This window comes from Manis javanica, chromosome 6, assembly GCF_040802235.1.
Source record: "Manis javanica isolate MJ-LG chromosome 6, MJ_LKY, whole genome shotgun sequence".
In the NCBI taxonomy this organism is placed as follows: Eukaryota; Metazoa; Chordata; class Mammalia; order Pholidota; family Manidae; genus Manis; species Manis javanica.
The window spans coordinates 265676-293623 of NC_133161.1; the positions used below are offsets into that span (position 1 = coordinate 265676).

The 27948-nt window shown below is 51.7% G+C and overlaps 2 protein-coding genes across 9 annotated transcripts in view; both read left to right on the plus strand.

The window, feature by feature from the left end:
• The window catches only part of NCAPG2 (non-SMC condensin II complex subunit G2), a 63698-nt gene extending 55132 nt beyond the window's left edge, over positions 1-8566 (plus strand). For all 5 annotated transcript variants that reach the window (XM_036999451.2, XM_073238118.1, XM_017662188.3 and 2 more), the window contains one exon: positions 8183-8566. In XM_036999451.2, coding sequence (XP_036855346.2) covers positions 8183-8234 — 52 coding nt within the window. In that variant the 3' untranslated portion in view covers positions 8235-8566. The remainder of the gene's footprint in view (positions 1-8182) is intronic.
• A 14061-nt stretch (positions 8567-22627) lies between these two features.
• Positions 22628-27948, plus strand: part of PTPRN2 (protein tyrosine phosphatase receptor type N2) — a 695060-nt gene continuing 689739 nt past the window's right edge. For 2 of the 4 annotated variants that reach the window (XM_036999402.2, XM_036999403.2), the window contains exon 1: positions 22630-22826. In XM_036999402.2, coding sequence (XP_036855297.2) covers positions 22718-22826 — 109 coding nt within the window. In that variant the 5' untranslated portion in view covers positions 22630-22717. Of the gene's footprint in view, positions 22827-26011; positions 26076-27948 lie in introns of those variants that run through there. The other 2 variants (XM_036999404.2, XM_073238119.1) reach the window with 2 other exon arrangements.

Here is a 27948-nt window from a genome sequence, read left to right on the forward strand (position 1 = left end):
TGGGGTCTTTGGTGTTTCCATATGAATTTTTGAACTATTTGTTCCTGTTCGTTGAAGAATGCTGTTGGTAATTTGATAGGGATTGCTTCAAATCTGTATATTGCTTTGGGCAGGATGGCCATTTTGACTATAATAATTCTTCCTAGCCAGGAGCATGGGATGAGTTTCCATTTCCTAGTGTCCTCTTTAATTTCTCTTAAGAGTGTCTTATAGTTTTCAGGGTATAGGTCTTTCATTTCCTTGGTTAGGTTTATTCCTAGTTATTTTATTCTTTTTGATGCAATTGTGAATGGAATTGTTTTCCTGATTTCTCTTTCTATTAGTTCATTGTTAGTGTATAGGAAAGCCACAGATTTATCTGTGTTAATTTTGTATCCTGTAGCTTTGCTGTATTCCGATATCAGTTCTAGTAGTTTTGGAGTGGAGTCTTTAGGGTTTTTTATGTACAGTATCATGTCATCTGCAAATAGTGATAGTTTAACTTCTTCTTTACCAATCTAGATTGGTTGTATTTCTTTGTTTTGTCTAATTGCCATGGCTAGGACCTCCAGTACTATGTTGAATAACAGTGGGGAGAGTGGGCATCCATGTCTTGTTCCCGATCTCAGAGGAAAAGCTTTTAGCTTCTCGCTGTTCAGTATGATGTTGGCTGTAGGCTTATCATATATGGCCTTTATTATGTTGAGGTACTTGCCCTGTATACCGATTTTGCTGAGAGTTTTTATCATGAATGGATGTTGAATTTTGTTGAATGCTTTTTCAGCATCTGTGGAGATGATCATGTGGTTTTTGTCTTTTTGTTGATGTGGTGGATGATGTTGATGGATTTTCGAATGTTGTACCATCCTTGCATCCTTGGGATGAATCCCACTTGGTCATGGTGTATGATCCTTTTGATATACTTTTGAATTCGGTTTGCTAATATTTTATTAAGTTTTTTTGCATCTGCATTCATCAGGGATATTGGTCTGTAATTTTCTTTTTTGGTGGGGTCTTTGCCTGGTTTTGGTATTAGGGTAATGTTGGCTTCATAGAATGAGTTTGGGAGTATTCCCTCCTCTTCTATTTTGTGGAAAACTTTAAAGAGAATGGGTGCTATGTCTTCTCCGTATGTCTGATAAAATTCCAAGATAAATCCATCTGGCCCCGGGTGTTTTGTTCTCAGGTAGTTTTTTGATTACCGCTTCAATTTCTTTGCTGGTAATTGGTTTGTTTAGATTTTGTTTCTTCCTTGGTCAGTCTTGGAAGGTTGTATTTTTCTAGGAAGTTGTCCATTTCTTCTAGGTTTTCCAGCTTGTTAGCGTATAGGTTTTCATAGTATTCTCTAATAATTCTTTGTATTTCTGTGGGGTCCCTTGTGATTTTTCCTTTCTCGTTTCTGATTCTGTTGATGTGTGTTGATTCTCTTTTTCTCTTAGTAAGTCTGGCTAGAGGCTTATCTATTTTGTTTATTCTCTCAAAGAACCAGCTCTTGGTTTCATTGATTTTTTTCTATTGTTTTATTCTTCTCAATTTTATTTATTTCTTCTCTGATCTTTATTATGTCCCTCCTTCTGCTGATTTTAGGCCTCATTTGTTCTTCTCTTTCCAATTTCGATAATGGTGATGTTAGACTATTCATTTGGAATTGTTCTTCCTTCTTTAAATATGCCTGGATTGCTATTTACTTTCCTCTTAAGACTGCTTTTGCTGCATTCCACAGAAGTTGGGGCTTTGTGTTGTTGTTGTCATTTGTTTCCATATATTGCTGGATCTCCATTTTAATTTGGTTGTGTATCCATTGATTATTTAGGAGCCTGTTGTTAAGCCTCCATGTGTTTGTGAGCCTTTTTGCTTTCTTTGTACAATTTATTTCTAGTTTTATACTTTTGTGGTCTGAAAAGTTGGTAGGATTTCAATCTTTTTGAATTTACTGAGGCTCTTTTTGTGGCCTAGTATTTTGGTCTGTTCTGGAGAATGTTCCATGTGCACTTGAGAAGAATGTGTATCCTGTTGCTTTTGGAGGTAGAGTTCTGTAGATGTCTATTAGGTCCATCTGTTCTAGTGGGTTGTTCAGTGCCTCTGTGTCCTTACTTATTTTCTGTCTGGTGGATCTGTCCTTTGGAGTGAGTGGTGTGTTGAAATCTCCTAAAATGAATGCGTTGCATTCTATTTCCTCCTTTTGTTCTGTTAGTATTTCATTCACATATGCTGGTGATATATATTTATATGTATGTACACCCTGTGTTGGGTGCGTATTTATTTATAATGGTTATATCCTCTTGTTGGAGTGACTCCTTTATCATTATGCAATGTCCTTTATCTCTTGTGACTTTCTTTGTTTTGAAGTCTATTTTGTCAGATTCTAGTACTGCAACACGTGGTTCTTTCTCCCTGTTGTTTGCATGTAATATCTTTTTCCATCCCTTGACTTTAAGTCTGTGCATGTCTTTGGGTTTGAGGTGGATCCCTTGTAAGCAGCATAGAGATGGGTCTTGCTTTTTTATCCATTCTATTACTCTGTGTGTTTTGATTGGTGCATTCAGTCCATTTACATTTAGGGTGATTATTGAAAGATATGTACTTATTGCCATTGCAGGCTTTAGATTCGTGGTTACCAAAGGTTCAAGGGTAGCTTCTTTAGTATCTTACTGCCTAACTTAACTCGCTTATTGAGCTATTATAGACACAGCCTGGTGATTCTTTATTTCTCTCTTTCTTATTCCTCCTCCTCCATTCTTTATATGTTGGTTGTTTTATTCTGTGCTCTTTTGTATTTCCTTTAACTGCTTTTGTGGGTAGTTGATTTCATTTTTTGCCTTTAGTTAGTATTTGGTTGGTTTGCTTTCTTTGCTGTGATTTTATTTTCTCTGGTGACATCTGTTTAGCCTTAGGAGTGCTCCCATCTAGAACAGTCCCTCTAAAATACCCTGTAGAGGTGGTTTGTGAGAGGCAAATTCCCTCAACTTTTGCTTGTCTGGGAATTGTTTAATCCCTCCTTCATATTTAAATGATAATCGTGCTGGATACAGTATTCTTGGTTCAAGGCCCTTCTGTTTCATTGCATTAAATATACCATGCCATTCTCTTCTGGCCTATAAGGTTTCTGTTGAGAAGTCTGATGATAGCCTGATGGGTTTTCCTTTGTAGGTGACCTTTTTCCTCTCTGTAGCTGCCTTTAAAATTCTGTCCTTGTCCTTGAGCTTTGCCATTTTAATTATTATGTGTCTTGGTGTTGTCCTCTTTGGGTCCCTTCTGTTGGGAGTTCTGTGTACTTCTGTGGTCTGAGCTACAATTTTTCCTCCCCCAGTTTGGGGAAGTTTTCAGCAATTATTTCTTCAAATACACTTTCTATCCCTTTTTCTCTCTCTTCTTCTTCTGGTACCCCTATAATGCAAATATTGTTCGATTTTGATTGGTCACACAGTTCTCTTAATATTGTTTCATTCCTGGAGATCCTTTTATCTCTCTCTGCATCAGCTTCTATGCCATTAGTGGCCTCTTGCACCTCATCCATTCTGCTTATAAATCCTTCCAGAGATTGTTTCATTTCTGTAATCTCCTTCTGGATGTCATCCCGTAGCTCTTGCATATTTCTCTGCAGCTCCATCAACATGGTTATGACCTTTATTTTGAATTCTTTTTCACGGAGATTGGTTAGGTCTATCTCCCTAGATTCCTTTTCAGGGGAGGATGTCTGGGTTAGTCTGGTCTGTATCAAATTCTTCTGCCTTTTCATGGTGATAGAGGTAGTTGCAGGAAGCTGGTGCATGTGTTGGCTGGGAGAACATCCCTTCTTGCTGGTTTGTGGCCTTCCTCTCCTGGGAGAACAGCGACCCATAGCGGCTTGTGCTGGGCAGCTGCATGCAGATGGGGTTTCTAATTCTTGCCCTGCTGCCTCAGGCTGCTGCTCCACTATGGTGGAGCGGCGTCGGAGGGGAAATGGGCAGGAGGCTGTTTATCTCCGTGAGGGGCATCCGAGCTGCGCTGCCGCCCAGGGGATTAGGGTACCCGGAGTTCCCCGGGATTCCCAGTTGCTGGGCTGAGTGTCTCAGGACGCTTCCGTCCAGCTGTGAGGTCCCTGTCCCTTTAAGTCTGTCAAAAAGCACTCGCTTTTCTTTGTCCCAGGGGCGCACCAGCTGCAGGGATCCACTTGCAGGTCTTTCTGTCCCATTCTCCTAGTATCCTGTACTCCTCGCACTGTGTGTCTGTGCTCTGGTGCGGATGGCTGGGCTGGCTATTTAGCAGTCCTGGGCTCCCTCTCCCTTCACACTCTGACTCCTCTCCTCCTGCTGGGAGCTGGGGTAGGGGCGCTTGGGTCCCACCGGGTCACGGCTTGTATCTTACCCTCTTCGTGAGGTGCTGGGTTCTCACAGGTATAGATGTAGTCTGGCTGTTGTCCTGTATCTTCTGGTCTCTCTTTTAGGGATAGTTGTATTTCTTGAATTTTCAAAAATATATATGGTTTTGGGAGGAGATTTCCTCTGCTCTACTCACGCTGCCATCTTGGCCCCACCCTCCGGTTTCATTGATATTCTTTATCACGTTCCTGTTTTCAACTTTAAAAAATTTCTACTCTAGTATTTTTACTAAGCACAAATATTAAATAAGACCATTAGAATTATCAACTGTATAAATGATAAGTTATTTTCATGGGATGTGATAACACTTGGAAGTCCAAGTATTTTATAAGATTTTGTTGTTAGAAATAACAAATTTGCCAGGGTTTTTGGATGTGGAATCGTGTGCACTGTTCTGAAGCTGCAAGGAAAGGAGGACATTTGCTCCTTGTAGGAATTTCTTTCATTTCAGCTTGCCCAGAGCTTTGATCATATCAGTCAACACTGAGACAAAACAAGGCCTTAGAAGTTCAATGCTTGCATTCTGGAGCACAGAGAATATTAACAGAATTTAAACATGGCAAATGTGGTATTTTGTTTCTCCATAGTCAATAACTATATACCATCTTCTCCACGATGCTGATACACAGATGGTAAAAAAGGGTTCTTCCCTTTAAGGAGGAACTATCCCCCAAAATAAATGGCTCTGGGCTGTGGGACATCAGCTTCTTGCTTAAATATGCAGGAAGCACACTGCAGAATGAGCATGTCTAAAAGGGTCAATCTAACCGAAGACAAACAAAACTTAAGACTATATTTTAAAATATTATTGATTAAATGCTGGAGCAGAGACATTAAGGCAATCAAGATGTTTAAGATACTGGGAACCCGTTGGGCCAGTTACTATTTTAGGCAATGGGGCATTTATTAGAAGTGAACATTTTCTTAAGGGACAAACAAGTCTTCTCCCTAGCAGGCTTATTATTTTGTTACCTGGTCTGTTGGGTGCTAAATAAAAAATGCTTCTTACTGCACTTAAATTGCCTCACTCAGTGTAGCATACTGTGAATTGGACATATTTTCTCAGGAGGAATGGCATGCATTTGCTGATGTGCTGGTGCATTTAAATGTCAAGTAGGTTATTCACTACTTTCATAAATAGTATGAAAATAGCAGTAGATTTATAATTAGATTATAGATGTATAAATATTTCTGTTATATTAAGAATTTTTCCCACTGAGCAAATGAACTGTAATCATTTTACAAACAAATTACTTGCCAGTGTTAATTTTGTTGCTATGTAGGCAACTTCAGTGGCGCTGTATGCAGTCGCAAACGTCAGACCTTGCTATCAGACCTTGAAGGAAAGGCATACTCCCAGAAAAGGGACCTCTTTTTTGTTATCAAGTGTTGACAAATGATATTTTATTGTACAATATGTAATTTTAAGTCTTTGGAAAAGGAATTAAGTCTTTGGGCTTGATGGTTTTCATAGCTCAGCTGGCAGCATGCCTCCACCTCCACTGGTACCCAGCGGGCCTTGGTGTGTATGTGGGTGATTGAAGCTATACACAAATAAAACCACACTTTAATAAAAACACAGATTGTGTATCTCATTGGTTTTCAAGAAAACTGGCTCTCTCTGCCCGTGCTTTGTGAGCACAGCCTGCTGAGAACCGTGGGGCCTCTGGCAGGTGGGTGAGCATGCCTTCTGGTCCAGAGGGCTCAGACACACCAAGGGACCCTGGCCCAGGGGATGATTGGCCTTCTTGCCTCTGTCCCTTCCAGCTCTGGAGTTCACATTTTGTTCCTTCTGTCCTTAAACGGCTCTTACTTCTCCCGTCTGCACAGTGCGCTCCACCCCTTCCCAGGTGGTGGAGGGCTGGACAAATCGAAAGCAAAGCTGAATGTGTGGGAGGTTGGCAGTCAGAGGACAGGCGGCCTGGGTGTGGCCCGGGCATGTCGCTGGGCACCCTCAGCCCAGGGTGCCGGCTTGGTGGGGAGAGGATGATACCTCATTATCTTTGCTGGGCTAGACACAGGTCAACACTAGTGGCTGGTTACTCTGTAGTTAAGTAACTTTTGCCAGGGTAATCTAGTATTTTTCTCCTAAGTACTTCCAAATTCATACTCACTTAAGGAGACAATATGTTGAGTAATTAAAAATAAATTTTAGATTCTGGAGTGTTGGCTTAATGTGTCATGTGTCCCTCCTTCCCAGCCTATGGGGGTGGTAGCACTTCCCCCCTCTGGTTTATACCTTGGCTCCCTATGTGCACCCTGGTCTCCAGCTCCCAAAGAACTGACGCGGTTTGGGGAACTTTCCCGTTACCGCAGGTGGGGAGCTGGAGGTGGTGTGGGGGTGTCAGGCTTCTGATGTTCCCTTTGCCCTCCTGCTGCCAGCTGGTGGCCTCCATCCTCCACATGCATCCGTCTGAGGTGTCTGCAGGGCGCCGGGTGTCCCAGTGGTTAGAAACCACTGGAACAGCCATTCTTAAAGCAACAGTGGTGGCCCAGCCACACAATTAAGGAGTCTTTAAAGAAAGAAATCAGTTGTAGCTCCCGAAAGGTGATCTAGAATCAAAAACTATTGAATTAAAAATATAAATGTCCCTGATGCACTGGGTTCCCTGTTGAACTCAGATTCCAGATGGTCCAAAAAACCAGGTTGGAAGAATATCTCAACACAGAGCAGATTCTGGTGAAGAGAAGTTGGGGACTAAAGACAGATGAGGAGAGAAGGGCCCAGAGAGAGGCAGCGATACCTCAGCAAACCTGAGTAAAATTCCTGAATTCCAGGGGTACAGAGGAAATCTTGAAGTTTTTCTAGACTTGTGCTGGCCCCTTCAGTGGGCACAGGTCAGAGTGGAACCATGGCCAGCCTGAGCTGGCGTGTGGCCTCTGTGACATGCAGGTCCATGCTGGGGACAGAGTGGAAAGGCCGCCGCAGTGATATGTTGTGTTGATCATAGTGTGACATGTTCTGTCATGCTGGGTTCAGTGAAATATGCTGAAGTGAACCTTGCCTGCTTGCTTTGCTCCCTTTGGTGCAGCTGCTGGAAAGTCTCAGGTGGCCTGGGCGCTTGTGCTGCCCGACCCTGCGGCAGGGTAGGTGGGGGGCAGGACGCAGACACCAGATGCACTGGGGCTCGGGAGAGAGCACTGGGGCGGACTGGCCTCTGTGTCTAGGCACACACACCCTCAGAGGGAAGGAGTGCTCTGGACCTCGGAGGGCAGGCAACAGGCAGGGGAGCAGGGTCGGCGTGCCTGTAATGCATCTTTATGGCTCAGTGAGTGGAGAGTGTGCTGGATATGAAGCAGATCTTCTGCAAGGTTCGGGACTGAAAGTCCTTGGGGTCTCAGCCCAGGGGACAGGCATGTAGGAGAGGAGGTGGGAAAGCTAACAGGCAGAGTGGTAGTTTCACTGGTAGCGTGTCTACAGTGGGGTGAACAGTTTGGCTTATCTCTGTTCTTGTGTAGGAAAGTGCAGGTGCGCACCGATGAGCATGCTCCGTATCTGAGTAAGGATGTAGGTCCTCATTAGAGTACTTTTGAGTAAATAAGCATCCACCCTGGGGACACATGACCATGAGCACATTTTATCAAAGAGTAGTGTTTTATTTGTGCAGTTTCCTGGGTGCCCCTGCGAGCTGTTGGCCGAGGGGACTGCGATGGCAGCTCCATTTGCTTGGCTGTGTGCGTGGGGTGCGTCCGTGCTAAGGTTCTTACTCAGTTGTACATAGAAACAGTGAAATGGGGACTGATCATCTCAACTTTCTAAGTACATGTGGCTGCATTTTTAGGGTTACTTTGCGAAAATGTGCGTCTGGGTGATTTGGCCACTTCTGTCGTCTGTGTTTCAGATTCCTCTACGAGTCATCCTCAAGAACTCTGGGAGTGCTCCTGAATTCATGACTGAGCTGACCTCTTCGGTCACGTAAAATGGAGAAAAAGGACTCACAGAAAATAAAATGAATGATATTTTCTTAGCATTTTTAATGCTAACAACCCAAATAATGGAGAAGTGGGGGATTTGTTTGGAGCTGTATGAGTAGAAAACTCAAAGTTTCTTATGTTTTTGCCAGTGCCTGCATAAACAATATACTTCAGGTAAAGAATTCCAGTGGTACAGAAACCCGTGGTGCAAAAAAAAAGACGCTTATAGCAAACCCAGCTGTTTTAAAGATGGCTTTTATATATAGTATATTGCTTGCAAACTATGAGTAATAAAGCAATGACAACATCTATTTGTGCAAAAAAACATATTAGTACAAGTTTTCCCCTTAGGGACAGGGGCTGCGTTCTGGGGTGAGCCTGTCTTTCCTCCACAAGCAGAAGGTGCTAAAGCAAAGGGTGTGGCTGAGCAGGCATCGGCGGGAGCTCCGTGCAGGATCCTGTACCGGCTCCTCTCTGGTCTTGACACTGCTTCACTGGGGGCCGGCAGTGCCTGTGGATGTAAATATGAGTGACAGAACCAAGTCATTCAGCCTGAACTGAAGCGCTGTTATTTTATCTTTTTCCGGTACCAGCAGAGGATGGGCCCCAGGCTTCCTGGCTGTGTGGCCTGCCCTCCATCTCGCCTGCCCTCAGGTACCAGGAGGCCTGTGTGTTCCTGTCCCTGTGAGCCACAGGCTCTGTATTGTGGTTGGTCGGCACCCTGTGGCCTGGTAGGCCGCCTCACAACAGCCTGCTCACTCTGTCCCCAGACTCTGAGCAGAAAAGTAAGAACAGGCCAGTCTCACTGCCTCTGTCTCCATGAGGTACAGAAGTGGGCTGCTTGCTGTAGTCAGGAACATTTAGGGTGAGTTTTCTCTGCCTCCCAGAAACGGGAGGTGTAGTTTGCTTATTTTGGCTAATTTGAACATAGAGTTTTCTGGATGTCTTTGCTAACTGAGCTGTATTCTGTGTTGGCGAATGTGAGTTTCTTTCCATTTTGCCCTTGGGTTTAGTATAAAGAGCAGTCTAACCACCTGGAGAGAGTAAAGAGTGTTCTACCTTTCTGCATCTGGGACAGCTTGTGTAAGGTGAGAAATGGTTCCGTGTATTTGTTGCAGCACTCAACTCTAAAATTGTCCAAACTCAGTGTTTGCTTTGTGGGAAGAGGTTAATTAGTTTTAAAAATTTATATACAAGTTTTCAGAGTAGTCAGGTTCTCTTTTATCTGTGTCAGTCTGGAAAGCTAAAATTTGCAATTTGTGAAACAATGTAATTCAGTTTTTGATGGGCCAGAATAGTTCATGAAGTCCTTATCCAGGCATTCACCCTAGAGAACCCCCGTGAAGGTGTATGGGGACGCAAGCTGGGTGCTCCGAGTATGAGTGGGTGCCGTCCATCAGTGGACAGCAAGTCCCAGGGTAGGAGTGTGGTTTCATCTTGTCAAGTGTAAAAACACATGAAACTGAACACTATTGCTTATGCAATAGTGATGATAACATCCCTAAAAGGAAAGATACAACAAAATTTAGCATTGATGGGAGGGAGGGATGGAGAGCTCGTAGGGATCCTCAAAGGGAGCGAATGAAAGAAACCTGTTCAACTGGAAATCGACAGTCGGGCGTTCATCTTCCTGTTTATAACCTTACACATTATCACCACTCTTTTGTATTTAATATTTCACAAAAATTTAAACAGCCAGATAATAACGGACAGAGAGAGAGCATCCCCATCTTTGCTGAGGGACAGAAGCACTCACACAGGGACTTACCACCCTGGCAGGAGCCCCTCCCACAGGCCAGTGCCTGGAAGCACACAGGAGCTGACGACCAGCCCGGTGAGGATGCCAGCTTGCCATGCAGACTTCAGGAGTTCTCCAAGGTGCGTGGGCGCTCTGTAAGGCCAGGAAATCCTCTGCAGGGCTGCATTCCACGAGAGGACATGCTGCCCACTGAAGACAGGGGAGAGGTGCCTGCAGCTGACTGAGTGTCAGCAGGTGTGGCAGGGCTGGGGCCAAGCAAGCAACTGCTGATCTCTTCCATCCTTAATTGGAAAAGGTCAGGGACATTTCATATTCATACAAAACGCGCAAAAAGATCTTCAGTTTTGTTCCAGACTCATGTTAGCTTCCCCACTGTGCCATCTGGACACCCTGCAGGGGACCACCCTGTCCCATGACACTCATGCTGAACAGGGACCCTGTCCCATGACACTCAGGGTCTGGAAGTGCTATGTGTGCTCTGGGCTGGGAAGAAGCCCTGGGTGTCAAGGACTTGCCATGCTGTTCCATTGGTAGTACCCAGTTGCCTGACTTGGCCAGCATGGGAGAAGGATGGCCTGAGTCAGTGTGGGGTGGTCAGCCTGGCATGGGTGCAGGCAGAGGACAGATGGTGGCACCTGTGCCCTGCTGGGCTGGCCTTGGAGGATGGGGGTGAGTGGGCACCCTAAGAATACAGCTTCTGCTGGCGTCCTGGCTGTCCATGTTCATGCTGCATCCCCAGATGCTGCCAGCCTGCACAGCAAGTGACATGCACTGCTGGGGGTCCAGTTGGGTGGTGGTCCATGTAGGTGGGTGCCCTGCTCCAGGTACAGTGCACACCATACTGCCAAGACCTCGGTTGGAGCTGCGTCCCCATGGGCAGAGCTGAAAGGTGGCCAGCTGGTCAGGGCCAGCAAGGAGGGACACTGGGGACAAGCAAGTAAGCTGCAGAGGAGTCTGCAGGGGCATGTGGACTCAGGAGCAAGAGCGAGTGGGGGGAAGCCTAAAATCCAGTGACACCCTCGTACCAGCTATTTGCACACAGGGGTCTCAGCCCCACTCAACAGAAAAGCATGCTGCAGGGACGAGTTGACCAACAGCAGGGAGGCCAAGTGACCTGCCAAATCGGCTGGGCCACCACCTCATCAGCCTTCAGTGTTGGCATGGGGGCCATTCCACCCCCACTCACAGAGGCCATTCTGGCTGGTGCCACCCCCCCCAGCACCTGCCCACCTTGGAAACCAGGCTGGGCATTGGCATGTCAGTGCCTTGCTAATTGCAGGTCTACAAGGAAGTGTGACTTTGAAATCTGTGTGATTGTGAAGCAGTTAAACAGTTTTGGGTGAGAGCTGTTTGTGTAGGTAACCTTCAGAATGAATGAAAAGCAGACACCTGCCTATTTTGAAAATGCAAGGATACCTGTCCACCACAGAACGCTGGCTCCAGGGCCTTTGTTCTTCGGAAGAACTGAGGGCACATAGCCTGCTCGCCTTCCACCTGATTTACCAGGCACAGCACAGCCTGGGGCTTGGGCGGCAGCCGCGCCAAGTGTAAAGCAAGGAGTTGCTGGCCGGCAGCGTCCCTCCTGGTGCTCTGACTGAGCGGGACCCTGAGTGGCAGGGTTCGCCCAAGCGCGCCCAGGACTTCCTCTAGACGTCCAGGCCATTTCTGGACCGGGGTCAATATCAGCAGGTGTCTTAGCTCTGCGACTAGCATGTCACATCGCCTGGCTCAGCTGTGTGCTGAGCCTTCTGTGTGTGTGCTTTTTCCAGTAATGGGACATCTCAGTGATTTACATTTCTCTGTACGTCAGAGAAATGTCCTGCCTGCAGCGTCTGATGGACCCAGTATCCCTCAGGGGTACCTTTTCATCTGTAGCATGGCCTTCAGCGTGGCCCATGTAGCCGCTCCCGATGTGAATGAGCCCCAGTGGGTTATGTAAGCACCTACAGAAGGACTTCCCCTCATGCTTTAATGCAGCTCTAGCCAGGCCTTCCGGGACGCTGGGCACTCGTCAGGGCTGGACCATGTGCCCCTCTCCCAGACTCACGGGCATGGTCGAGGTACAGGGGAAGCAGGCCTTGCCCACGGTCATCTGCGGCAGGTGGACCATCCCACCACACGGCCCCGCCCAGCCTGCCACCTGGGCCGTTGGTGTCTGCTGGCTGCCACAGAGGAGCTGGGTGATGTCCAGCCTGATCCGACCTCTTCACTGCTGTTGGCGGGGGGCAGTTCCCCAGGAGGAATTTCTTTGGGTCACATGGCACCTTGTGGCAGTGCCGGTTGGGCCCCATTCTGCATCAGGTAGATGGTCTGGTCCCGCCTCCTTGCACAGTCGGTGGCTGTGCGCCCAGCACTATCACCTACACAGCAGCTCGTGCTGACCTCCCTCCCAAGTGGACTCACACCTCGTGAGTGCAGGCCTTGCTCTCCTTGTGGAAGAAGGTGAGTTTCAGGACTAATAACTCACATTTAAATACATATTCTTCTCTGTCTTGCTGAAAGGCCGTTGTTCAGTTGCTAGGGTAGATCGTGTTAGAGAACAAAGTAAATTTCCAGGGTGTATACAGTGTGTGGGACTCGTGCTTGCCCGTGAGGCCCTGTGTTCATCTGAATAATGGCCCCAAAAACATTTGTTGTAATTCCTGGAACCTGTGAATGTCACCTTATGTGGCCAAGTAGACTCTAGGTGTGATGAAGTTTAGATCCTGAGTTGGGGGTTATCCTGGGTGATCTGGGTCAGCCCTAGCTGTCCTCGCAAGTGTCCTTATGAGAGGCAGGATTGACACAGATGCAGAGAAGGCAGTGTGGCCACCAGTGGAGATACAACTGAACAGGTGGAGACGGGCATGCAGCCATGAGCGTGGACTGCCAGCACCACTGCAGCTGGAGGGCACTGGGCTGCTGGGCATCCAGGCTCCCGGCTGTGGTAGAGTAAGCGTGCGCTGTTCTAAGCCCCAGTTTGTGGTCATTTCTTACAGCAGCTACAGGAAACTAACTCCGACTTCATCTTCCACAAAAATGGAGAAAATTCAGGCCCCCCCCATCATGCTCCTAGCCCACCCCACATCCTGCCTGTTCATAATTATCCTCCCATTCCGCATGCTGGTTTAAGGCAGGGCCTCCTGCCTGACGGCAGTGGCCCCTTCATGCAGGGACACAGCTGTCCCTGAGGGTCGCTCTCCTGAGAGGAGTCCCGGAACATGGGCACCAGTGAGATGCACAACCATGGATGACTGGGGGGCTGTGCAGGGAACCAGGCACACAGAGTGCATGGGACACATGCAGGAAGCGGCTGTGGCCGAGTCTGTGACCCCCTCGGGCACCCACTCCATGGTTCCCTGGAAGCCAGCTAATATGTTTTTGGTAAGGGTCTGGTGCTGGGGCAGCCCAAATACTCGGTCCTGAGGGTCCACAGATCCGAAGTAGCCTCAAGGACAGTTGCTGGGACGGGTTGCTCATGATTTCATCTGGTCCTCGCATCACCCCAGGTGTGGGGCCCCAGGCTGCAGACACCTGGGGCCTGTGGGGTGAAGCAAAGGGCCGAGCAATGTGCCCAGTGGGGAGACCTCTAGACTTGGACCCTCACAACATTGGCAGCTTCTACGAGGATGAGGAATAGGTCAGGATGTACACCTGCAGATCCTGAAACCCCAAGGGCTGCTGTCCGTGGTGGGGGGCTGGTTCCAAGGTGTCCACAAAGCCCACCAGGCCATGTATAGGACCCTCCCTTGCTTCCTGGACTGTCCCATGGCGGCCACGGCATGAGGCGGGGGTGACAGCTGCTGAGTTCAGACCACCCTTCGTCATTGCGATGGAACTCGCCACCTGGCATCGTTCAAGTCTTTGACAGGAGCACAGATCTCTGAAATGCCAGAGAAATCGCATCGTAAAAAATGGAATAATTTACATGCAGTAAAACACACTGGTCTTCATTGTACGTTTTGATGAATTTTGGAGAATGTATTCAACCCCATAAGCTGTGCTCCAGTCAAGGTGAGATGTTTCCATCACCCAGAAAGGTCTTCCTGCCCTTGTGAGTGTCCATCACCTGAGGGGGTTTGTGCTTGAGCCGAGCACCTTGGTGTCTGCTGCTCATCCTAGCTTCCTGTTGAGTGGTCAGTGTCATACACCAGCATGCTCCTCCAGGGTGTGGGGCTCATTTAATGTTTTTGTAGGGAGGGGTGCTCATAGACTCCTGCTTGGCTTTCCTAGGTCAGCACCTTGTTCCATGGTTGGGGCTAATCTGGCTCTGCTTGGAACTGAGAAAGCCTGTCTCAGCTACACAAAGAATGGAAGCGATATGGGTGTGTCTGGGGCCCCATGTTACTGGACCATTTTGGCATTCTGGCTTGCATGCACAGGATTAGACCTGGCCCCCAGTCACTGCCCTGTGATCCCCCCACTAGTGCAAGCATCTGCCTTTCCCATGGCTGCGGGTCTTTGGGAGAGGGAAGGGATGTCACAAGAACGTGGCCTGGTGACATTCTCTGCATCTGCCCTGAAGCTCCACACTCTGCATCAGGTGTTTCTTTAGGATTGTGGGCGTCCACGTTAGACCTTTTTGCTTCCCAGACCAGGAATTATTTTGGTTAAATAAGCCAAGTAAGTAATAGGCTTCCTGTCTAGTTGGTCCTAGAAATCCCAGGATGAGTTAGCAGCTGCCAGCCCCGTTCGGGATTCCGAGGCCTTCCCAGACCTTTCCTGTGGGCAAGCTGTTCCCCACACCGTGTGTTTCCTCAGAACTCTGAAGCTTGTGTGCCTACTCTTGATCCTGCAGAGCTGGGCCAGGTGCTGACAGCCTGCCTTTTGTTTTCTCTAGGACAAAGCTGAATTCTCAGGTTTGTGGTGCCTACAGTCCTACAGAGGCGGCGGCTTCCTGCACGTGCTCGGAGGGTTGCTCCTGCGGCCCCATGGGCACACACATACATGGAGCCGGCCATGGGGTTGGGGAGCGTGTGGTGATGCGTGGGGCATTGGGGGTGCCCATGGGCCAGTTGTGGGACCCACAGGCAAGGTGACCCCAGATGCCCATTGGCAGGTCCTTGGTGGAGCTGCAAAGGGGTTAGGAGGAGCCACGGCCCCTTGGTTCATTGTCCCGACCGCTCCCCGTCCCATCCCAGCACTCAGTCCCTGGATGGGCAGCACACATGGGTCTCTGGCGGTGTCCCGCTTGGTGCAGAAGCCTGAGCTCACATGCACTGCTTCTCCCCCATGGAAGAAACAGTTGTGTTGCCTCAGGTGACTGGGTGACACGAACTGTCTCTCATCCCAGTCTGGGACTTATTTTACTCCAACGGCGCACTGGAGTGTCGAGCCTTGCACAAAGGCTTTTTTTCAGTGGGTGTTGTCAAAATTGGTGTTCTTTTGGGGGAAGATAGTAGGAGACTCTTACTTATATCAACACCAAGTTGATGGCGCCCTGCCTGCTTCACTGTCAACAATTGGTTATTGTTACCTGGTCTGTTATTTCACAAGAAGTTGCAGAATGGTGTTTTTCTAAATCTTACTCTTTTGCATCAATCACCTGGAACTTTTCTGCAAAAAACTTTGCTCCAAAAACCATTTGGCTGCCCTGAAACACTCATGCAGAGCAGTCAGGATGAAAGTTTTGATCCCTTTACCTTTCCAGTTTTTAGAAGAATGAGTTAGCAACCTCTCAGGCTTGGCAGTGTCTTTTTAGTGTCATTGTGAACAAATACATTTTTATATGTCCAATGAATTTTCATCCTTTGCAGTCATTTGTTTTCAGTGCTCACATTTTTCCATCTTTTGGCAATAAGAGCGTCTTCACATTTGTTCTTGTGGCCCTTTAACATGACCTCAGTGTCATGAAAACAAGTTGGGTCTGTTTGCCCATGCACATCAGAGAGCCGAATACCAAGGCAGCTGCCCCACTGGAAGTATTACTGCAAGGCAGCTGAGCAAGGAGGCAGGGGACTGGCTCAGATCTGTTTCCCTGAACCCAGGTGGAGCACAGAATCCATGCAGAAGGTCATGCACACTTGACAGGGGCTGGCCTAGTAACGAGACTGGGGAGGCCTTATGTGCTTACAGAGCATGTTAATATGCTGCTGCCTACATTACATGTCCCAAAAATGGCCAGACCCCACCCAGAGAGTGGTAATGAAGGCAAGGTCCTTGAGGCTCTCTGGCGCTGTGTCTGCACAGGTTCAGAGCGGGGGCTGCTCTGGGTGGAGCTGGCTCCAGAGTCCTGCAAACCTGTGGCCAAACAAACTGTGGCTTAGGTGTCAGAGATGATCTCAGAAGAGAGCGCGTGCTGTTGAACCAGCAGGCCCCACCCTCAGCCTGGATTGCCCCTGTAGTGCATGGGTTCATCAGCCTCCTTTGGGAGGTCCCATGTCAGGAGCATCTGGATTCTGGAGTTCTGTGAGATGCGCTTTGGAACATGCTGGTGTGGCTTTGAGATTAAATCTGGCTTCAGGATCTGGTTTAGCCTCTTATTACCTGTGAGGCTTGGGCAAGTGATAAAAGTTTTCTGAAACTCACTCTCCTTATCTCTAAAGTCTGAGTGATCATACACTCCTCACATCAGCAAAGAAGCAGATGTGCAGCACCTCTGAGAGTCCTGTCTTACTTGCAGAGGACATTTCTGGGCAGCCCGCCTGGCACTGTAGTGCTTCACTGAGTAGGTGGTACCTGCATAAGGTAAGCTTACCCACTGGTAACTCACGCACGGCGTGCACGCCGAGGCGATGCTCACTGAGGGGAGCTGTTATCGTCAAGGGAGGAGAGAGAGTGTACAACATTCAGTTTGGGATCGCCTCTCTACCCCATCCCCAAAGTCACCTGATGCTCAATGTCACCTGTTAGGAATCAGTGTAGACAGATGTGAAGCACTGTTGTTTTGCTTTGCCTATAAACATGATTTGTATTCTGATTTGGGACTTTGCTCCACTACCCCGTGTGGTCTTAGCTCTGCTCCATTTGGCCAGAGCGAGAACTGCCTGTCCAGAGGGGGCTGTAGTTTACTTGATGGAGGCTGTTTGGGGCCCCTGTACATGTTCCTCAGGCTGGAAGTCAAACTGTGGATGAGGAGGCTCTCTCGCTGCAGATGAACATAGTGAGGCCCTGCGTTGTGGAAACTCTGGTTCTGAAAGCCAAATGGCGACCCTCGGTCACAGTGATTGAAAGTGGCCCAAGGAGATGTGAGCCGGCACATTCTGGATGCACCTGATTGCACAGGACTGGCTCCTGACCTGGCCCAGAGCAGAGCTGGTCAGAGAGCTGTCGGGTGGCCCAGGCTGTCCACAGCCCTGGCCTGAAGACTTAGCTCTGGGTGGGCCAGCCCGTTCCCCCCTTGTCAAGGTGGCCCCCGAAGGTCCAGGTGCACAAATGCTTGCTGAGGCGGAGAAGCAGACAATGGGGACGGGGTCCCAGAGGAGGGCGTCACCCGGGGCTCTGCCTTGGCCTTTTCCTGTGACTTTGCCAGGGGACTTTCAGCCAGGTCTCCACGTACCACTCTTCATCTAGAATGTTCTGGGAAGCACCACAGGATTTGAATGTCTCCCAGAAACACTAGGCAGCTTCTTGGGAGAGTGTGTGACTTGTGGCTAAGTTCAGATTTTGGTGAAGTAAAATCAGGGCATGCCATTTCTTGTCTGTTCCTCTGATGAAGTTAAAGAAACAACACTGATTTAAACACACCCTCAGGCATCAACACCCCAGATAACCACCAGTGAGCGCAGTGCTGGCCACCTGCTTTGGAGAAGGCTAGGCACTAGCCCGAGTACTGGCTTCCGGAGATTTCTCACCAGATCGCCGCAGGGTGACCTGGGAAGGGCTGGTGCCGGTCGCATGTTTCTGGAGAAAGAGGCCTTGGTTTGGGGCCCTGATTCCACCACTTACTGGCTGTGGGATCTTGGGAAGATGGGTGGAACCCCCTCAGCTGGATCCCCTCACCTGCAGCACAGGGATGCCGCGGTGTCTGTCACTCATGGCTACTGCTGCCTGGCACCTAGCTGGAGCTTTATAAACAGCATTCCTCCCACAGTCAGCGACTGATGGCTGCTTATTACTGGTAAGGCATCTGAGGCCTGGTGCCCTGCTCAGGTCAGCAGGCCTGTCAGTGGAGCTACTGAGAGGCATGTGGCAAGCCAGGCAGAATGACGGGCTGCGTGGAGACAGGGCACTGTAGCCACAATGCCAGAGGTGCAGGCTGGCCGGCAGGCACCTGGCCCTGCGATCCTGGAGGGGGCATGTTGGTACCCCAAGATATGTCTTGTTACCCTTATATGAAAAAGCTTGTGAAGTTACTGTACCAGAAAAACTCGTTTATTGGGGAACAGCATAGAATCATTTAGGACAAGAAACTATGGCAAAACCACATGCAAGTCTAGGAACAAAAAAGTTCTTTATAGAGGAAATGGCTGTTCTAAACCTTTTGCTTGGAGGAAAGCAGGAGTCCCGTGCGGTAGCTGCTCACTGGCTGGGCTGTTGCTGGGGGAGGCAGGGGCCTTCCTCCTGCTTTTCTGGGCGCGAGCTCCCCCTGCTGGCCTCCCTGGGCCACACTGGCCGGGTCTCTATTCAGTTTCACAGCCTCTTTGGCATGTTGAGTATTTTTTAACCTGTTAATTTCTAAAGGCTGCAAACAGCAGAGAAGCTATTAAAACCAAGTACAAGTTCCTCTTCTGGGAGATAGTCACGTGCCAGAGGAATCTGCAGTTTCAGGAAGAGGGGGCTGGCTCTCCATCTCCAGAAACCCCTGCCAACAGACAGGGCGGTGACCTACACTCAGGGAGTTACTAGGTTTTCCTGGGTCTCACCTGCATGTACAGGAGGTATACATGCCATTCAGCTTTGGTCTGGTTCTCTCCTGCTAGTCTGTCTTATGTCAGTTTGATTCTTATGCCAGCCAGAAGAATCTCTGGGGTAGAGGAAGTTTTCCTTCCCCACATGCAGCAGCATACATCACTCCACTGCGGCCCACATTCCAGGTCGGAAGGCATTCCTGGCATCTGTCTGACTTCCTAGCCCAAGCCTTCCCCTGGTAGGCTTTCCATGTCCTTCAGGATGTACTCGGGAGAAGTCCTGCCAAGACAAGCGGGTGGTGCTGACTGTTGGGTCCACTGCTGCCCAGGCGACACTAGCCCCGTGTGCTGGTCGGCTGGCAGACGAAATGGGCTGCCGCAGCACTCCACATGCTCAGCCTAACTTTTCATAGCTTTGGGGGTCCAGGATAATGCGAGGTGTGCGGCCTCCCTCTACCTGCCCTGGGGCTTGCCTGGGAGTCAGGCAGCACTTGGTACCAGACAGAACTGTCCCTGGGGCAGGGAGGTGTGCTGCAGAGGGGACAAGACCTTGGGGAGTGACGCAGTGCTCCCTGTGACGTCCTGGTCCGGGTGTGCGGTGCTTCCTCTCTGCAGCAGTGGGCATGGGTGAGGTTTGCACTCCTTGAGGCCTGGAGTCGCTGTCCTTCATGGTGCAGCTGGACCATTGGATGGCCCACCCCAGGTGTGCTGTTCAATTAGAGATGGGGCTGTGTTTAAACGACAGAATACAGCCAATTAAAAATGGCCACTCCGGAGGTTTCGACAATTTTAATCAATAGGTCAGACTGCTGTGCCATTTAGTAAGGGCTAGATGTTTGTCTAAAATAATTTGAGGATGGTTGTTGGCACAGGTCAAGTACCTTTGCTTAGATGGGATGTGTGAAAGTCGGCTCTGCCTGAAAAGCTCACCTCATAGCTCTTGTCTTTAGAAAGTTGTTCCTGGCCAACTGATAGCCCAGTAAGTGATCACAACCTGGCCCTGCACGTCTAGGCTTCCGCAGGAGAGCAGAGGGCTGGGGGGTGTGGGCATGGGGGCTGAGCTACTCCTGGCCAGTGACGTCCCCAGCTGTGCTGTTGTTTCCAGGAGTCAGAGGCCCAGCTGCCCCACTGTGAACCCTTTCAGGCCCTGACTGAGATGTCAGTTACTCTGGTCGGCCCTGACTTAGTCCAGGGCACTGATGCAGCAAAAACATCAGGTTGGCCGTCAGTTCCTCTTTCATCACTTAGCAACAGTCCTGGTTTGCGAGGTGACCTGGTTTGCGAGGGACTGGGACGTGAAACCCGACCTTCTGACCCCGTCTTTTGTTGTCCCTCGGAGTTCCAGTCCACCTGTGTCCTCAGGCAGACACTTGGAGGGAGACATTGCTCTAGGCCCATGTTTGACCTTAATAATATCCTTGGGAGAGTCATTCCTTGATCTATGGCTGCAAGTATGTTCTTTTGTGAACTGCATAGGCCCAGGCGTGCTTTGGGTGTATATTATGCGTATTGATGTGACGATACTGGATTGAATGATTCTCTGTAGAAAGGCAGGAAATGTATATACATGTAGGAGACACCCCCACCCAGAGGGCTCAGGGGTGCATGTGTAGAACGTTTGAATGCTGCATGGGGAGTGGGCACATGCATGTGTACCTTGGGCAGCAGACGTTCTTACACACACAGGCGTGTGCACTTCCTTATGAGTTGGGGTCAAGCCCTGGGATCGCCTGTAGGGACGACTTACCTGGCCAGCACTCCTGTTGACCCCACACAGCCTTCTTGGATCAGAAACCTGCATTCCTCAGACTGAGCTCCAGAACCACGCCCGTTCTCTCTCGATGACTTCCCTGCCTGCCTTCCACGTGTTCCTTCTCTCTGCCTTGAGCTGGGTCAGAGCTAAGGTCTTGTGGCACCTGAAGCAGAGCCCAGGACTGGTCTGCGTGGGGGTCTGCACTGTTCGCTGTCATCCTGTGGGTGACTTTGTTACGGGGACTTACTGCAGTCCCTCCTGGGCCTCGGGCCCCAGGCTCCCTTCCCTGGTGTCTCCCACCATCAGACTCCTGAGTTTGTGGTGGTAGGGGTGACCTGGCTGGGGACTCCACCGTCAGCAGCAGCCAAACAAGAGACCCCACAGCCCCAGAGTAAACAGCCTCCCGGACGCCTCAGGGAGGGCTCCTGGTTCCAGGCCCTCTCAGCCTGTGGGTACACGCCAAGGGACTTAGCCTGCGGTGGGGAGGCTGGGGCATGATCCTCAAGAGTGATGAGAATGCAGTGGCCTTGTCCAAAATGGGGTGAGGTGGCTGCTGGAAGGTCCTGGGGTGTCTGCGTGCCGCCCTCTGCTGAATCACCTTGGAGCCCACCCAGAGCTCACTGCCGTCCCATTCCTGTTGTTTCTGTCATTCAGTTTGTCAGCATTCGGCAGTGCCCACGCGCACCCTCTGGGGTGCCCTTCCACACCCAGCCCCTGCCTTTGCTGAAATGGCCCCCCGCACTGGAGCCGGCCATGGCACGAACCCTGTATACCCACACCAGTTTGAGGCGTGCTGTCACAGAGCTCAGGGAGGAGAGGCACTCGTGGGTGAGTCATGTCATGTCACTGATGACCATTCCAGGAGGAAGGCCCAAATCTGGCTGCAGATCCCAGGAATGTGGCGGTGCCTCCTGGGAGCCCCTTCCCACCCTCTCCCTGACCAGCTGGCCGCCTGTGGGGTCTGTGGGGCCCAGACGCTGATGTGCATGCGGCAGGAGGACGTTAGCTGCTGCAGTGCCCCAGGTGGACAGCTCTCTTTGGAGGTCCCCTGGGCCTTGAGGTGTCAAGGACAAGACTGCTTGCTAGTCCACCTGGCCAGCAGAGGAGGAACTGCTCTGGGCACAGGGGTAGGGCCCTGAGGGGGACCCCGAGGGAGGGGCCGGCTGCGGACAGTGCAGGACAGGCCGCTGGTTCAATTCTGACTGTGGAGGCTGGGCTGGGCCCCCGATCCTCACCGATCGCCTCCCCACGAAGTATGCACAGCCAGCCTGTGTGGGGCGCAGGGGCACGGAAGAAAAGGCCTGGGAAGGCCGCCGATGCCCACCAGCAGCCAGGAGAGCCCGCGGGACCGAGGCGGTGGGGCTCGGGTGGCCTGGACCCACGCAGGAGCGGCATGAGGGATGCCCGAGGAGGGATGGGGGAGCCCAGGCGTGTCCGCACGGGATGACGGGGACGATGGCGAGGGGACGGCCTGGGCAGATGTGAAGGTCACAGCACACACGATCTCAACGCGCACGCCCCGCCCGCTCACCCACGATACCCACTCCTCTCGGACACGCTGTCGCAGCCACAGCCGCGCGACGCCCACAAAGCCCCTGGCCGCCCGGCCGCGCGCAGGCCTTTAAGAAACAGGGGTCCCAGAGCCCCTCGCGGACCCTCGGACAGGGGCCGGCTGCGGGCGAAGGCGCGGACCCCAGGCCGACACCGCCCCACTGCGGGTCCCGCCTGGCCTGGCCCCTCGGGCTCTGCGCTCGGGGAGGACGCCGCCGCGTATCCGCGTGGGGGCAGCGGGCCGTTCGGGCCCCAGGGCGCCTGCGCCTCGGGTCCACCCAGAGCGGCAGCCTCCTGCGGCCACTTCCATTTACCGGCAAGACAAAGGCGGCAGTTCGGACCCTTCGGCCGCGTGCGCGGGGGAGCAGGGGTACGTCCAGCCTGGGGAGCCCGCAGGCCGGGAGCGCGCGAGCCCGGACCGCGGGGGCGGGGCCTGCGCGCGGGGGCGGGGCGGCGCGTTGGGGCGACTCCCGCGTCGGGGCGGGGCGAGGGGGCGGGGCGAGGGGGCGGGGCGGCGGCGCTGTCCGGTGCTGAAACCGCGGCGGCGCCGGCAGCGCGGGGAGGAGCGGCGCTCGCGGAGTGGGGCCCGAAGCCGCGGCCGCCATGGACTGAGCGCCGCCCGCCCGCGGACATGGGGCCGCCGCTCGCGCTCCTGCTGCTGCTGCTGCTGCTGCTGCCGCCGCCGCCGCCGCCGCACGCCGCGCCCGCGCCCCGTGCCCGGCCGCTCCCGGGGCTGCTCGGTGAGCGGGGTTCGCGCATCCGTGGGGGAGGGGCCTCTCGGCGGGGGGGGGGGGGGGGGGGGTCTCGGGTGGGTCGGGGGCGGGCGGCGGCGCCACTGTGAGCGGGACGAGAGGGGGCTTCTCGGGGAGGCGTGAGGGCGGGGGAGGGGCGTCCTCTGCTGGAGGGGGAGGGGGCTTCTCTGTTGGGTGGAGGGCGTGAGGGAGGGGTCTTCTCTGCAGGGAGGTGGGGGGAGGGGGAGGGGCGTCCTCGCTGAGGGAGGCCGAGGGGAGGGGGCTCTGGGGAGGGGTCTCTGGGGAGGGGCGGGGCGGGTCTGCTGGGAGGTTGCGGGTTCGCGGGGTCCCGCGCCTCGGCTCCGGGCCCCCGCCTCCGCCCACCCCCGACGGGGAGCTCCTGCGCGGACTGTTTCCCCCCCGCAAGCGCCGGCGGCTCCGTGGGCCGCGCCTCCGGCATCCAGTGGGGGTGCGCCCTCCGCGGTCGCGCGGCGGCGGGAAGGCACCACGTGGACGCGGCCCACCCGCGTGGCCGGGGCCCCTGGGAGGGGCGGCTGGGCGCGGATCCCTTCGTCTCCCAGGCTTCGGCTTCCCGCTCGCGGTTTCGCCACGCGAACGCCGCCCGTAGCCTCACAGGCAGAGGGACATTTTCCTTCCGCGTCCGAAGTGGGCGGCAGGGGCAGGGGGCGCGCTGCGGCTGCCGCCGAGAGGGCCTTTCACGTGTTCGACGCGGGGAGCCTTGTCCCGGGCCCTTCTCCACGCTCATCGTTTTGTTCAGGAGGTTTCATTTAAAGCTTCAGGCCGGAATCACCGAGCATCACAGATCAGAGACGCGCTGTGAGCGAACGCGAGGACGGCCCCGGGTGGGGGGCGACGGGCCCCGGCCGCCGACGCCTCGCAGTTCAAGCGCCCCAGTTCAAGCACGCGAACCCCAGGGAGAGGTGGGCGGACAGCCTCCCGAGATTCCTGGCGGATGCTGGCCAGCTGCCCCGAGTTACTCTCTTGCTTTCCATGCCTCCTTACACTCCCTGGCCTGGTGGGCAGCCTGACCAGCTGGGTGGGCAGATGGCTATGGGGGAGAGGTCCTCCGGGCTGGGTCCGGTCCCCCCGCTCCGCGGTGCTGTCAGTCGCTGCAAGCCCAAGGGCCACCAGCATAGATCTTTCTTGCCGGGTGCGCCCTGCTTGGGGGGTGGCTTTGGGCGCTTGCTGGCTCTGCCTTGACCTCCAGGACCTTGGCCCCAACCAGCGAGGAAGGCCGACCTGCGCCATGCTCTTGCTGGGCTGTGTTCTTCCTCCTTCTGGCCCAAACGGACATTTCACCTCCCGTGAGAGCTGTTTGCGCAGCTGGCCAGAGGCCACCCTCCACACACACAGGTCAGGGAGAACCGGAGTGTGCCGCTGCCGGCCGCGCAGGACTCTAGAGAAGGCAGCCTCCACGGCCGAGTGGGCGTCTGGTCCTCGAGCACTCGCCTTCCATTACAGCTGCCAGATCACAGCATTTTGTGCCAAACATCACCGAGGAAGGAAGAAGGGGGAGGAGGCTGAGGGAGGGAGCAAAGGAGAACCCGAAAGACAAGTACATGAGAAGAAAATCTCTGAACTGTCCGGACAGTGCCTGCCGCCTGGTACAGCAATGGCATTTTGGCCACCGGCAAAGTTAATCATTGAAAAGGGGTGCCTTACTCCCCTCCTTCGCCGTGTGCCCTGAGGGGGCCTCCTGGACACAGTCTTTATGTGAGACGACAGCAGGGACATGACCTCGTTGGAACTGTCTCAGGGACTCCAGGTGACAGGGTTAACCTGCTACGTTCCTGTGTGGTTGGGAACTGCCTGGCAGGGTGCACAGAGAGTGAGATGTAAGTGTGGTCTTCCCATTTTGGGACCCAGCCTTCTGCACCCCCACCATCCTCACCCAGAAGGCTGCTGCCATGCCCCAGAATTCACATACACAGTCAAGGGGAACCACCGTTACCCATCAAAGGCATACGCTGCCGTTTTTCTCCTTCTCAGCTGTCTGGATTCCATTTGATAATGGTCACATCAACCACATTGTTGCAAGCGATGATGCTCCTTGAGATCCGGCCCTAGCCGTGTCACGCATGCTCCGTGTACTTAGCCCAGATCAATACCTGCAGAATACACGGTTCCAGGAAGGAGACAGGAGTTCTGCTCCTTGCTTGCATTATGAAGTTGGAGGTTAGAATGAGGGGTTCGCTGTCACAGAGACCTGAGACCAGTTCCTTCTGTATAGGACACTTTACCTTGAGGTAAGGGCCGCTTCACATTAGACATTTCATCAGCGAGCTCTTGGTGAAACAGAGTCCGGAAAACAACCATACCTGAGTTTATTCTCCTTGCTCCGAGCCGCACGCCAGGGCACTGCCTTGTTTCCCAGTGGTGGTGGGGTGGATGTTCCACCTTCGCCTGCGTCCTTCCAGCTTCCCACCCTTGTACCACCAGTTCTGCTCGTGTCTTTCTGGCACTTGGTGTCCCATTATCTGTGACACCATTGTCAGAGCTGAATGGGGCCGGAATATGGCCCCCCTTTCAATGATATGATTCAACTTTGCTTGTAGCCAAAATGCCATTGCCAGATCAACATTGTCTAGGGCATTTGAGCGATTTTCTTCTCTTGGAATACTTCTGTTTCAGATTTTCCTTTGCTCCCCTCCCTCTGCCTTTCTTTGTGGTTTCGAGGCACCCTTTTGTTCCTTGCTCAGCACTCTTTCTGGAAGTCTGATGTGAGTGTAAGTCTTTTGTCTTCCTGACATTCTTCATTTCCAGGGGGGCCAGTTTGTGAACCTGCCCAGGCAGTCCCCATGTTCAAGGGCAGTCATGTAAAAAAACTTCCCTGCTTTTGCTAGAGAGGTGGATTTCATTCGCCTAAGGACACAGTTAGCCTTTCATGCAAATTTTGCTTGCAGAATCCAAAATCAAACCTAGCTAATGCACCTGGCTTTGAAGACAGGCGAGTGTTTATTTTCCATCTTTGTTTTTGCCTCCCGATTCGTCCGCACATATTTTTCATTCACCAGTGAGCCCACACTGAGCTGAAGAGGAGAGAGCAGCCGGGAGTGGGAGTCGACTTGCTTTGTGAACTAGATGGCGTGATTGTTTATTTTTAAATCAAAGCATCCTTCCTACCACAAAAGCACAAATCCATCTTTTTTCCTGGGGTCTGGAACCCTGAATTTTGTTGTTGTGTGGTAATGAGCATCCTGCGCCTCCCGCAGAGCGAGAGCCCAGCGCCTTGGCACGGTGAGCCTTTCTGTCGTCTCTTCCTCCTGCTCGGGCTCCTTCAGCCTCTCGTGCCAGTGTCCCCGTGCAGAAGGACAGGGGCCATGGAAACCCTAGGCCTCTGGGAAAGGGAGGTGCCAGACAGCGGGCTCATCCCGGGAACCAGAGCGTGGTGTGGGACTGCGTGGCCGTGTTCTGTGTCCAGAGATGGCAATTGAATGTGTCAGAGAAATGTGTGGGAAATAAAAGAGGGTTTAAGATGGCTTCCTCTCTGGGCTAAGCTTAGCTCTGCTTCCGGTAACTTGCTGCTCTTCTTTCAAAAGCCTGTTTGTTTTTGCACCTGGTTACCAGGGTCACCGTTGGTGCCCACTAAGCAGGTGGAGGGGTGTGCTAAATTTGTGGTAGTCTCTCTATTTTCCTGAGTGGTGTTGGGCCCCATCGTAGCATTGTGTGCCAGCAATTTCTATAGGCCATGAAATAAATGGAGTTGTTGGGTCCCCGGCTTCCCATGAAGAAGGGCAATAGCAGCATGAATCTTCAGCCAGGCTGGGATAGGCGACCCGGGGCTCAGGGCCACAGGGCTTGCGTGCTGATGAGCCTCTGTAACAAGAGTTGATTCTTTGGTGTGATAGTAATTTCTGCATTCTCAGAGAATTTTGTTCTGCTTTTTATATGCAGTATAACTGCATTTGTGAATGCAGTTACTCACCCACCTTTTTCTGGTTTTTGAAAGGTAGGAATATGAGGCGAGAAAGAGGATTAGTAAGAAGGGAGAGATGGGGCAGCTGAGCTGTCATTATGCATGGTCTTACTAAGAAAGGTTTCCACTGCTGCAACCTCAGGGAGCAGGACCTGAGAATTTCAAAATTCCTTATGAAGAGGTGTTTGTAACTCAATGTGGCCCAAACTAAGAATAATCCTCCGGCTTTGGGTAGCAGGTGTTTAACATATACCAGCAAATAATGCCAGCTTAAGGATTCTATTTGCATGGAGAGGTGAAAAACAGCTTAGGGAATGGGCCAAAGGGTTTCTACCCAGATGTGCCCCTGTAGATGCCGGCTCTGTGAGGCTCAATTGCCAAGAACCTATCTTATCTCTTCTGACAAGGTGTTCCATTTCCCGAGAAAGCAAACAGCTGCATTCATGACAGATAACCCTTTTCTCCATATAAAGCACCTGGCAGCTGTTTTCACATTAGTCTAAATTGACCTTCATCGATGTAGATGCAGCTAGTCATATGTTTTTAATCTTGGTTGATAGGAGGCCAGAAAGCCCGAGAAGCAGAAAACAGTCAATGTACTTTTCTGTTGGCTGGAAACAGAGTGGAAACAGAGTCTGTTGGAGGAAGAAGAAAATTTTTTATTTTAATTTGTGGTATCTTGAACAACTCTGCCACAGCCATTATTTAAGTACCTAGGGCAGGAAGTGAAAAGGGGCGCGGTTCTCCTGGAAGCTCTTATGTTGACATATTAAACAACATTTTTTGTTTGTTAGTCGGCTTCTGTGCTGATAAGTGTGTGAGCCCCATGTTAGTCTAAGTTAGTACTGAATCAGGGACTGGAGGTGCTGGCCTGTAAAATGGCCTTGTGTGAATGGTGTGGGAGAGTAAGGACGCTGGCCAGGGTGTGGGTGACCATTCGGTGTTCACTCTTCCTGGATAGAGGTGGACAGCAGGGCACTTTACCTCTTTTGTTCTAACCCATTCCCTCCAATCTTACCTACCTTGAGTCAGAAAGCACAAGGTTGCTCCCTCTCAGCACTGCTCCTAGGAATAGTTTTTGTGAGGGTGGTTCAGGGTGCGGCAGGTGGGAGGGGATGAGCTGACATTATAAAACAGATTGGGGTACCTTCTCTTTTTAATTAACTAAAAATGATCATACAGGGAAATCGAGGT